Below are 12,750 nucleotides of genomic sequence, written 5' to 3' on the forward strand. Positions count from 1 at the left end.
TCATCATTATAGTAAAAGTTTATATCGATTTCTTAATTGATTGGCTATCGCTATCTTTGGTCAATTCTACCACCCCTTTAATTTAATCGCTTTTCATATGAGACTACAAAGCCTCAAACTCATTAATTATAAACAAGAGAAATCAGGGAGACTGCGCAGTTACTAAGAGCTGAGGCCAGAATTCAAATCCCCAACTTCAATATCAACGAGAGAAATAGAAGATTTTGGCTAATTAAATACTTAAGTTAAACAGATTCAGACTTCAATTGGTGGAAATTAGGCATATTTAAATAAATAAAAGATCATAGCACTTTTCCACAAAGTTTTTTATCCCTCCATTTCTAACGACACGCGGCCTTTCTTTTTACCCTTTACCCCTTTTTTACTCTTCTCCAACCCCCCCGTTTTCTGTGGTTCTTCCCACGTGTCGTTTTTTTACAGTTATGACTGGAGTCCTCCTTCCAACGTGTGTTCCCCACCTCCCGTAGTTGTATCTTTTCCCACTGTCTCCACTCTGTACACCTGTTCCCACCCCCTTTTTCAAAGATGTCAAAACCTCCCCAACCCCTTTTATCAAGGGTATAAAGGTGATTTTCAAATGTTTTGTACCAGATGATGGCTCAATGAGCCGAAAAGCGTTGTACGCATTAAAAATCTTGTGGAAAATTGCTACGATCTTTAATTTATTTAAATAATTATACACTTATGAATAGGTTTAACTATAGTCCAGGTACTCCTTCTTCATGAGCATTGGATTTAATTGAAGTATTTTTAGTTAAATAAATCATTATATACTTATGAATAGGTTTAAGTATAGTCCAGGTACTTCTTCTTCGTGAGTATTGGATTTAATTGAAGTATTTTTAGTTCAGCAAATAATTATAATATTACAACTGAATTTTTACGGAAGACGCGTTTCGTTGTTTCAACAACATTTTCAAGTGCATCATGTGCAGCCACGTTCTTCTTTAAATACGCCTTGCTGCGAACAGAGGAAGGATGGTGTGGGGAGTGAGGAAGCGGTATTTTAGCGAGGTCGAGTATGAAGGGTGGGTTGGCGCAGAAAAATCGAAAAACCCCTTCTGGATCGTTGGGAGTTTTTGGGGGGTCAGCGGGAGAGGTTAGAAAGTTGGGGTCCTGCCTCACATGTGGTGGGGATGGCAGGAAATGGCAGGGAATGTTTTTTCCACTCTCAAGACGATAGAAACAATATTTCGAATCGAAACAGGCAACATTAATACAAGCGCTATCTTCGAAATCAGCCAATCAGACCCATCACGGATCATCACGTGATTTGGGATTTTGCTACAGTAAAACTCGCTTTTAACGAATTTTAAGGAACTAATTTTTGTCATAAACGGGATTTCGCTATACACATAATAAAGGATTTTGCCGTATACATAACAGGATTGCTGACTAATATTTCGTGAATCGTCTTTTTTAAGCAACAGGTCCGAAACAATTGACAATCATCCTGCCCTTCCCATCAAACGACTGTAAAGGGAAAGATTTTAATATTAACGGTAGAGCTATGTGGCTACACGTGAGAATAACTAATGATAAGGTAAGGGACGGTTGAGTAACGAAGATTGCCGGAATTTATTTATAAAAGAGATATTTAAAAAAATAAATAATTCCCAAAGTGACCAAAGAATAGTTCGTAATAGCGGGGATTTCGTATCATCCTAAGTCGCTGAATGCGGGTAAATTTACATTGGCAATCATAGGAAAGTCCAAGGGACCGGAAAATCACCTCTTTAAATGTGTGATTTCGTTACATGCGTGATCATCATCATCAGGGACGCTGACTTGCAAAAAATATTGGGGGGGCCCAAACCGGGGATCTTGCCACGGGAAATTGGATAAGTATTGAATTTTAAGTTTTTTATGCATTTTAGAAGAGTCATTGGATCAACATTAGAACCCTGATAACTCGAATCTCGATATTTGGACACTCCGGGGAAAATCGGCAAGCCTGACACATTTTTTCCTCACACCCATACGAATTTTTGAGGGGGCTCAGGCACGACCACCGAGAGACAAGGCCTGAGCGCTCCATCGTGACGTCACGAGTCGTAGGCGGACGGAGGGAGTAGCGAAGACTGCCATTGATAGCGCATATTGATGGGAAATGCGTGAACTAAACGATATGTGAACAGACATTTCTCCGGCTACAATTTTCCTTATATAATATCATATGTACTTACATTTAAATGATGTTAACAGTAAATCCCTACCTCTTCTTTGAAGAGAGAAATCTTCTTTGAAGAGAAACAGCTTGCTTCCAAATGCATTCGAAACCTCGATAATATCATTATAAGTCTCATATTCAGTAAAACATTTTTCACGCATAAGTGGTACTTATAACATAGAAGTCATAGGATTTTTACATCCTTCACGGGGCTTCTATTTTTTCAGCATCGCTGCATTAAACGATGATGAAATAAAAAAGTTATGTCCTTGCACATGCACAAGATTAGGATAAAACTAGATTGTGCTTCTGTTAAATTACATAGGGATTGTTTTGATTAGACCTATCTGCAAACTATAATTTCATGGCAATTAATGCACTCAATGGGGCGAATTGTAACTTTTTTTAGAAACGGTGAACTAGGATTTGCTGCTTTAAAGTACCTGGGGAAATTGTTTTGAATGGAAAAATACCATGTCCTACCTGATAACACAGAAATGTAGCATATAATGTATTCAGTTGGGAAAATAATACTTTTTCCTATTGATCCAGTTGTTGCGAATACATTTAAACATATGGACAGAGTCAAGCCTTTAGAGTAATGGTCAAGAATGATGAGAAGGATGTGGATAAACTATACTCAGCCTTGGTGGATTGGTGAAGAGAGGTACTGCCTTCCTGTTGATGGATTTGTTGTCACTTATAACACAAACCACATCCAGACCAACTTATTTGAGACCAATGATGACTTTCTTCAGAATATCTTTTAGAACACAGGCTGACAGAGTACTCACTGGCAAAATATGGACAACATCTTTAAATGAATATAGTAACTTCTCTACCGCAAACACATGAGCACTAGAAGGTAAACTGCCGGAGTTATATGCAGGTTCTACTATGCATCTGCCCTTGTAGTCAAGAAAGGGTTTCAAATGAACTTCATCCATCATAAAGGTGATATAACGCTCGTGGCTCTGTAATGAGATACTCGGTGCTTCATGTAAGATAGAAAACCATGCTCATTTTGCTCATTAATTGGACTAACTTTAAAAGAAGACCAGAGCCGTTTGATAGTAACTGGATGTGGGAAAACCAAATTACCAGAATTGCGAGCAAATTTATGAACTTCTGGAGATACTAACAAAACATTGCAGCAAATACAAATATGTCACAGATGTACCATCTTTTCTTGAACCTACTTACCTTTTTTTCTGGAACAGGAGACATTTCTGATTTGATAAAATCATTCAAAGATAAATTTGCCGAGCCTTTAATTTTGCATTCTTCCAGTAGAGCTACAATATCGCTATAAATATTTATATTATTTGTGGAGTTTTTAATTTCTATCCAACACATCATAGGTACTTTTCATACATGAAAGAGGCTTGAAAAAGTGGAGTGAATTTGCCTAGTGCTTTTAATTCCCTTTTTCAGTGGTATACTTTGATATTATTATGAATGCATACTATTAATGAGTAAGTAATAAGAGGTCCTGCACACTCTTACAAATGCTTTAATATTATAGCACACGGCTTCACGACCACATCCCAATATGCTGAATACTTTTTCATCTTCACCAGAGAATTTACGTTTCCGAAAGAATCTAGCTTTTTCTAAGCCTTATATGCTTCCTGAGTTTTCAAACTCTCAGCTAAAGCAGCTTCCACAGTAGCACTTTCAAGACGCTGTTCCCTCATTGATGGCGCATCCCTGGTCTGCTCTGAAGTGGTAAGGTACCCAGGGCAATCAGGGAAGATCCTTGGCATGGCACCATCCCTCAGTTTTGGGCTGTTCAATGGTACAGCCAGCAGTTTTTCTGACTACTCATCGAAGTAGGAGTTTTAATGAAGCACATCTTCAAACAGAAAATGCCGGATACACACCTTAAAAATAGAGATAATTTTATTGGTAGACGGAAAATCAAATGTATTTCAAGTGAAAAATACCTTCGTCTGATATGGGTGTAGTAAACAAGACTTAAATAATTCGCTGTGCACACAATGGTAGTTAGATTAACAATATTTGATCTAAAATGCCAACTTAGACATGGGCCATATTTATCTCGCTTGTAGGTAGCCCATTTATTCATCCCGAGCGTTTCACATGTTTCCGACTTAATTTATTAACTACTGAAGATTCATTCATTTAATACCCTCGAAGACTTTAAGATTTCGCTCTCTACACAATCGTTCTCAGATTAACGCGATTAGTTTGTACATATTACCTATGTAAGAACTACTTAATGCAAAAAAATCTTCTTTTCTGAAACAGTAATACTATGCATACGCAAACATACAAATAATGTAAAATGCCATCGTAGGCATGGGTCATATATATTACACAAGTAGGTATCCCATTTATTCATCCCGAGTGTTTCACATGTTTCCACAATTTACTAATAACAAAAACTATTCATAACACCCTCAAAAAATCAAGTTCTTCTTAATAACAACACCTTAGAACACGAGTATAAGCGCCGTATTCTATTTAGCGTTGATATGCGAGAATATCAAAGATATTTAAGTACTATGAACTAATTAAAACCATTAATTATTCAAGCGATAACGCAAATAATATTGAAATCAACCTGCAAATACATTAGAGAGTAGAATTGTTTCAAGAAACCAATAACAATTCGTCTACCGGTCAATGCTTATATCAAATATCTTTTTAATTCACTTTTAATGACGATCAACATTTACATTATACTAAAATTTCCCTGAATAATCACGCCGTCCAAATAGGAAGAAAAAGATAGTAACTCACCTTGGAATATTTCGTCGGCTGGAAGTCTTTTCTTGGAATGGTAAGTATCCATTTCCTCTTCGTGTCTTCGTCCTTAGGAAATTTGAAAACGCACACTTTCGTTCCCTCCGTGTATTTTCCTCTGCACATAGGCAGACAACACTAGTACACCATTTCTTGAACACTTATATTCAATACTGTTGCCCACAAAACCATCACAAAAGCTTTAAAACTCCAAATAACTTAGCGTTAAACAACCCAATCACCATTTTCACCGCAATGGCTTATAAATATAAACAACTGCAAGCATTGTCGGAAGGCGTGGTTGACAACCTACGGCTCGTGACGTCAGACAATTAGAAGGCATCAGCGCTCAGGCCTTGTCTCTCGGTGGTCGTGGCTCAGGCCGTAGCCACCGAGAGACAAGGCAAGCGAGCAGAGAAGGTCGGTGACGTCAGGACGAGTGGGGTTACAAATGTTGTTAGGGAGTTGTTGATGGAAGGATAGTGGCATTGTCGAAGTGGTAAACAGAAGTCACTTGAATGAGTGAGACGTGAAAATAAAACTATAATTTGAAGAAATTAAAGAGGTTTTTAGCAGTTGTTCGTTCCACGGTAGCAGTGGATGTTACTGAAGTTCTACTAAAGTGTAAAAAGTGGTGCAATTAACCTAACTACTGCAGTGTTTCTGACTTCCGAGGAAATTACAAGACGGGGCCCAAGGTGTCTGTTTTCAATTTCCCGAGCGATCCAGAAGTTTGAGAAAAATCCATTTGTGCTATTGTGAGAGAAGAACTTGAGCCAACAAAGAACAATAAGGTACGTATCGTATAATTATAGAGGTATTGATGAAAGTGTGTTCAAAAGAATTTTCGATTTTGTTAAAGCTGCCTACTTATTATCTCGATGAAATTGCCGAGTTTAAATTTGAAGGGCATGAATCGATGGATACTTTTAAAGTCTCCTGAGTGATAAAACATTTATTAAACGTTCCTGCCTTAGTTATTGGAGGTCTTTTCGTAATAATCGCAGTGATGGAAAAGTTATTCGTTGTTTAATAAGTAATTCGGCATATTTAATTTAGTCATGAATCCCATTCGGTGGATCGAAGTGTATCATTTAATTCAGATTGATATTGCTTTAAGCTATTACTGAAAGATTCTTAATATGGTAGTAAGTAAAGGTAGCACAGTGAAATTACTCCAGTGCATAAAAGGTCTTTGTTTTTAAGTCACCGTTTGATGTGAATGAAATATTTTCATGATATAATATAAATATTTACAATTAACCTTCTGGGTTATAAATAAGAGATGAGGAGTTGAATAGCAACATTCACTTACTTCTAAAAAAATTAGAATTTCTTTTAATTTAATTGACAGCAGTCCAAGATTTCCTGTACTTGGAAGTGTGTAAATTATTTTCATTTTATTGTTTGGTGGAGTCAAAGAGTGAAAATTTAGTCTTGCTGGCCAATTATTCAAAAAAGCAAGGGCGTGGTATCATTTAAACAAATATAAAATAACCCAATTGGTTAGAGTAGCATTTATTATTAGCTTTTTTCATTGGAAGGCTTATTGTATTGATCGCAGCGAGAGAAAAGTTATTTCTTTCTAGTTAAAAATTTGGGCAATTCGCCAAATTTTATTTATTCATGACTCCTATTTGGTGAATCAATTCTTATCAATTCCTGTAAGCTATAATTCTCGATTATTCATAGCTAAACAAATATTGTTGTCGGTGATTGTTTTTCGGGTTCATTAATTCCGCGTGGTCTCATATTTTGAGGACGGCAGTTTCGGGAGCGTCTTCGGGTCCAAATGATTGGACATTATCATTGATTATCATTTGGACCCGAAGACGGGAGCTGGAACGCGCCCGAAACTGTCGTCCGCAAAATATGAGTCAATGCTGAATGAACCCGAAAACCAATCACCAATTAACTCACCGCGGAAGCCTCCGTAATAAATATTGTAGTCATTGGTGTCCCTACACACGCCTCAGTTTTCTCAAGGTTAAAAATTAAAGACATGAGGATTAGAATAGAAAAATAGAGTAGTCTAAAGAATTAAAAATGCTTTAAAATAAATTAATAGTAATTCTAAATATCATGTAATGGGAATTAAGGGTTACATTTTTATATGTGCGTAAAGATGTAAAGTATTTAATTTTATAGTTGTACTGAGACCTAAATAGTGAATTGCATTACTTTTACAGGTGTGTGTGAAGAGAATTTTGATCCTCATGGCATAATTCGTGAATTAGAGAAGTATGATGAGAGGACAGCGAGATTACTTTCCGCACCATTGAAATGGTGACGACTGAGACGCTGTGCCATCCTTACTTCCCTATTGCCCCATCTACCTGTCTTCCCAGGCAAGCATTCGGGAGAGCCCAGGCAAACGAAGAAATGTGAAGGAATTTTCTGCATTGGAAGAGGCGGTGGAGGAAATCATTAGCGTGAAGGAGACATACAACCGACAGAATATTATTTCAAGCTTAGTGAATCTTGGAGAAAAGCTTCAGTTTCTTGATTTGTGAAATGTTTGGACAGTGGTTCATAAGCATGACTGCATACTTGTTCCGAACACATTATCCTCAACCCCATACCTTGAATTTAGCTCTCTGTTGTGGTAAACGAGGCACGCAATGTTAGTGTTAATTTTGAAAAAGTTCCTATTTTAAAACTAGGGAAGTTTAGCTTACCCAAGAATGTTTATAATGTTGGAATCTTAGGTGAGATTTTCTCCCAAATGTTTTGATCTGCCTCTTCTGGTAGATATAGCAGTGACTCCTTAGTCATTGCCTCTGATACTGAAAATCTGTCATGCCAGACAGTGATCCCTGTTATTACTTTATTGGCGAGCACCTGTCCTTGAAATCTGTTAACAAGCCTGGCTATTCCACAGATATGTAGATATTTAGTGCAATTCTTCTCTCTCTATCTCTCAACTTCTGCTTAAAAGTAAAAGTACCAGGTAAATGTGTGCAGCCGCATTCGAGAATGTCCTCTGCGATGTGTACAATTACAGTCGAGTTTTGATGATATATCATCAAAACTCGAGTGTAATTGTATAATAATAAACATCTTCATACGCAACTGCTTACATCCTTATTTATGCATCACCTCCGCTCTCCTATGATCTTTATTTTTAAACAGGTCCAGATACGGTATCCAGATAATTTCGGAGAGGAGCTCGTCAAGTAAGTGAGCTGTCTAAAGCTACCGGAGTGATTTTCTGAGAATTTTGGTTAAAGCCTTTGCCAGCTACTTCATTCCGTTCAGATTTTAAAACGTATTAATTAACGTCTAGTGGAATAATTTATCATATGTTTGGATAAAACTAATGAGCTGTTGCTTTTCAAAGAATTCCCCGCAGCAAAAATGTGTTACTGAACAAGAAGTTCGAGCATTGCGTTTGCTTATTTTCGGTGGTTTAGTTTGCAATCGTAAATATATATAAGGACGTTAAGAGCTGAATAAAGTAAACCTGAAATATTTGTGGTAAAGATTTTAGCGTAGCAAAGTAAATGTGAAGGAATTCGACTATCTAATTAGAAAGAATTACGCTCAGTCCAGTGCGATCGTTCAAGCGAACGACGAGTGGCAATAATCTAACCCTTCTTGTCGTGACGTCACGGCTGGTTGCGCAGGCCTTGTCTCTCGGTGGCTACGCTCAGGCCCCCTCAGGCCCCATGGAGTCAGCACCACTGATTCATCATAAGCGAGTTTTACTGTATATCAATCTTGGTCGCATAAGACGGAGGCGAAAACCCTCTTGTTAATATTTGCACTGCTTCATTGTAGCGACATTCGTGCTTTTTCCGCCAACGGTGCAGGTGGCGCGTCGGGCGGCTTCCTTTCGCCTGAGGCACGATGGCCGCCGTCGGCGGGCCGACCACGCCAAAGGCCCGACTAGAGAAGAATGCAAGACTGAGATGGAGATGGAGCTGAGGAGCGGAGGATCCTTCGACGGACCCCTGGAGAGATTCCAGTGGAGGGTGAGTGGAATACAATGTTTATCGCTTCTTTCAAAAACAGAAGCACGGAACAAGAAAATATCAACACATAAGAGGCATTTGATCACTCCAAAGATCTGTGTGGGGGTTATGTTGATGTCCGTGAAAACTTCAAAATTTTAAATCGAATGATGCCATATTTCGTGCAATACATTAAATAGTAATAGATGATATATTGTAAAAAATGTACATCAAAATATCCCTTTTTTACTCAAATGTGGGTCTATAAAATGCATAAATAATTAATTAGTTTCTCTAAAACAAAACAATTTGATGGGTATTAGCAAACATTATTTCCACACTTTCTTAAGTAGCCATTTTTTCCTTATCATCTTAGTTATCATTTTAATCATCTATTCCTTTCTTTTCCTACCTGCATTTTTTCTCGTATCATAAATATTATCATTTGATAGCAATATATGATATCAAATGTTTCTAGGAATCCATTCATTACGGGTACTGTCCCCTTCCCCAGCATTTTCTCTAGGAGTTACCATGGGGGCATGTTGTGAGGATTCAGAATGTCTTAAATTGCACACGACAATATCAAATTTTGTTCTAAAATCGCTATTGATGGCGTGATTTTTTCGTTTTGAAGAGTGTCCCAAGGAAACTGTCCTGGTAACAGTCTTTTTTTATCTAATGGCCAATTTTTGTCGGATTTTCTCCAAATTTTGGATATTTCACTCGTTCCGCTTTCTAAATAATGCTAGATATGGGCGAAAGTGCTGCGATAACATTTAAATTAATGGTACATAAATGGTCCATACAACACATGTATGAATGCGAATAGGGTGGTTTCCTATTATTTTTTTATTGCCTAAATCGAAAGATTATTAATCCTGGAGTACGTATTTCACGCTTTTAGATTTTTAAATGACGATATCTATTTTTCGCGATTAAATCAAAAGTGAAAATTTGCAAGCGCGCGAAAACGCGACGGCTAAGTATGAATGCTGGGAAAACCCCGTGTGACGTCGTTCTGGTTCCCGCTGCCGCAAGTGAGGTGACCTTGGGATAAGGCTTGAGCGCTAATACGACGAAGGATGCTAGCAGGTAGCGCTTGGCTTAAATAAGGATTATTAATACCTTATCATACGAAGGAAACTTTCCGACCTTAGCCAGTTTTAATAGGTGATTATTAAGACATGTTTCCCTGATCTCTGTGCCTCATGCATGCATTGGTAATCTCAGACGATGCAAAACTCCTATCTGCTCGTATAGAAACTAAGTCCCTGTGACGTCACGTGGAGTGGCATCGCATGGGCGCCAATCTGGCCTTTTTCAAATGCGGTTAAAATTGACCATTGCCATTCGTCTAAACCGGGATTTTTAAAACCAAATAATTTGTATATAATGAATACACTAATGGTGGGTAACGAATAGCAATCAATGCCTTTCGTTTTCTTTGATGAAGGAAACCACCCTATTGTATGGATGCGAAACGTGGACCTTGGGAAGGAGAGATAGGGATGGGATCGACGTTTTCGAGACATGGGCGTGGAGGAGGGTGGAGGGGGGTAGTGTAGTGGGTGGGTAAAGTGAGGAATGAGGAGGTGCTGTAAGGGGTTGGGAAGGAGTGAAAATTATTAAGAGCTGTTCATAAGAGAAAAGGGAATTGGATCGGGCGTATTTGAAGATGGAAGGAGATTTTAAAAACAACGGTCGAAGGGAGAAAAGAGAAGAGAAAGAAGAAGAATGAAGAAGAAGTGAGGTTAGGACAGTGGCGCCAGCTCCATGGGGACTGAGGGGGCCCGAGGCCCCTCAAAAATTCGTTATGGGTGCGAGGAAAAATGTGTCAGGCTTGTCTATTTTCCGCGGAGTGTTCAGATATCGAGATTCGAGTTATCAGGGTTCTAATGTTGATCACATGACTCTTCAAAAATTCTTAAAAAACTTAAAACCCACTAGTTATAAAATTTCCCGGGGCAAGATCCCCGGTTTGCCCCCCCCCCCCAATATTTTTTGTAAGTCGGCACCACTGGATTAGGAAGAGGGTATTAGGAAACCAAAGAGTATGGACAGATGGAGGTGGAGACGATTTTGGTGTTTGGGAACTTCCAGTGAAAGGCAGAAAACCAGTTGATGGTAATGTAATTATGTTAATAAGGGAATCTTGCATCATTTTAATCAGCTTCCACAACCGAAGACTACAGGTAATTGAATCAGCAAGCGACATGAAAGAAAATTAGAATAAATGTGCACTTTTGGGTGACATCAGAGGAAAATAAATCATGTGGAGCTGAGAAAATGATTTTTCGAGTATACAGTATAGAACGATGAGGAAATAGTGTCCTTAATACTAACACCATACCTCAACCCAATCCACCTTAGTACAGTCCGACCCCCTCACGTCAAAATTTCGGTATCTATTCGCTCGGATTTCATATAATTTAGGAAAATTATTGTATAAAATATGTCATGTTAATAAGCTACTTATTGATTCGATTGTCTGTTGTCATCATCTGTGATGAATCCCGATGTAAACGGTGTATCATTCCCTCCAGTGGTGTGGCTAGGAATATGGTTTGGGAGGGGTTGGGGGGGGGGGGTTAGTTGGGGCTATCCCCCAGGAAACGGGGGAGTTCAGGAAGTATATTAAAAAATAACATACCTGAAAATGCATTTCACATCATTTTGGAACTTAAAATTTATCTTTAAGCAGATGCACTTCAAATATATATAGATCAAATCCAGATAAGATTTTAAAATATTTTTTGATTTCTCTGAGGCTTTGGAGGGGGGGGGTTGGATACATCCACTCAGCCCCCCATAGTTACGCCACTGATTCCCTCATTAACATAAGTATAATGTTTACAATTGATTAAATTGTTGCCGCAGCGCTTTCCTCCTTCTCTTGGTTTGTTCAGAATGTTGAACAATTGAAAAATCCTAAATTTGGTGAAGATTCGACAGAGACTGGTCATTCGATAAAATCGGACTGTTACCACTGTCCTTATCTCGCGAGGGTATGATTGTCGGTGCAGCCGGAAGCGATTTTGGCTCTCTACATTTCCAATCAAAATAGGAGCCGTATGCGGAAGGTAGGATTATCACGAAAAAGCGCGTTCGTAACTTTCCACTTAAGTTTGTCGATCGACCGCTCAAGATTAAGACCATTAACGAGGCCCAAAACGTCATCTATAGCTTTTCCATCTTGGTTGTGGCGAAGCATGAGGCGTGGCTTATTCCTTGAACTCGGCCAGATGAGGCCGAACAATGTGTGGAAAGTTACAAGTCCTTTTTTCTATCATAATCCTCTTTGTCACTAATCTTCACGGAATCATTCTTGCTCGATTCTCTAATGTCTGTGTTTAAATTGATTCCTATGCACAAGTATCCTTTTTGAGAGAAATGGACGATGTTTTAAAATGCTCAAAATATGCGTTCAAAAGTGTCAGAAAATCGCAGCTCCAAGTGATTTTCAGTCTCCCAAGTATTTGTAATCCATGGGAAATTTTAGTCGTCCCGTTAAGCTATATGTAGGAAAAGTATGAATTTCTCTTTTTGATACTATTATTACGATAAGCATTTTTAATAAATACGATTTTTCAGAGTAGTAGCTTTAATTTAAACAGTGTTATCATTTTAACGAGCCTTGAGCGTGGTGATATTTCTCACAACCATCTAAAAATTCAAACGTGAATGACAGTTTTTCTGGTGCAAAGTGACCTGATTTGGAAGCTCTGATGAAAGGGACAGAGGGAGATTTTGCTTGGAAGGACCTTGTTGGAATCTTGATCGAATCTTTCAACTCTGTTTTAATCCTGGCAAGTAATTATTCACATACCCTAATTC

The 12,750-nt window shown here is 38.3% G+C and overlaps 1 protein-coding gene across 2 annotated transcripts in view; it reads left to right on the forward strand.

Annotated features, from left to right (window-relative positions):
* Positions 1-12,750, forward strand: part of LOC124156586 — a 58,595-nt gene that overhangs the window by 10,624 nt on the left and 35,221 nt on the right. For both annotated transcript variants that reach the window (XM_046531217.1, XM_046531218.1), the window contains one exon: positions 8,773-8,934. In XM_046531217.1, the coding sequence (XP_046387173.1) occupies positions 8,773-8,934 (162 nt within the window). The remainder of the gene's footprint in view (positions 1-8,772; positions 8,935-12,750) is intronic.

The sequence above is a fragment of the Ischnura elegans genome, chromosome 3 (assembly GCF_921293095.1).
Source record: "Ischnura elegans chromosome 3, ioIscEleg1.1, whole genome shotgun sequence".
Classification (NCBI taxonomy): domain Eukaryota; kingdom Metazoa; phylum Arthropoda; class Insecta; order Odonata; family Coenagrionidae; genus Ischnura; species Ischnura elegans.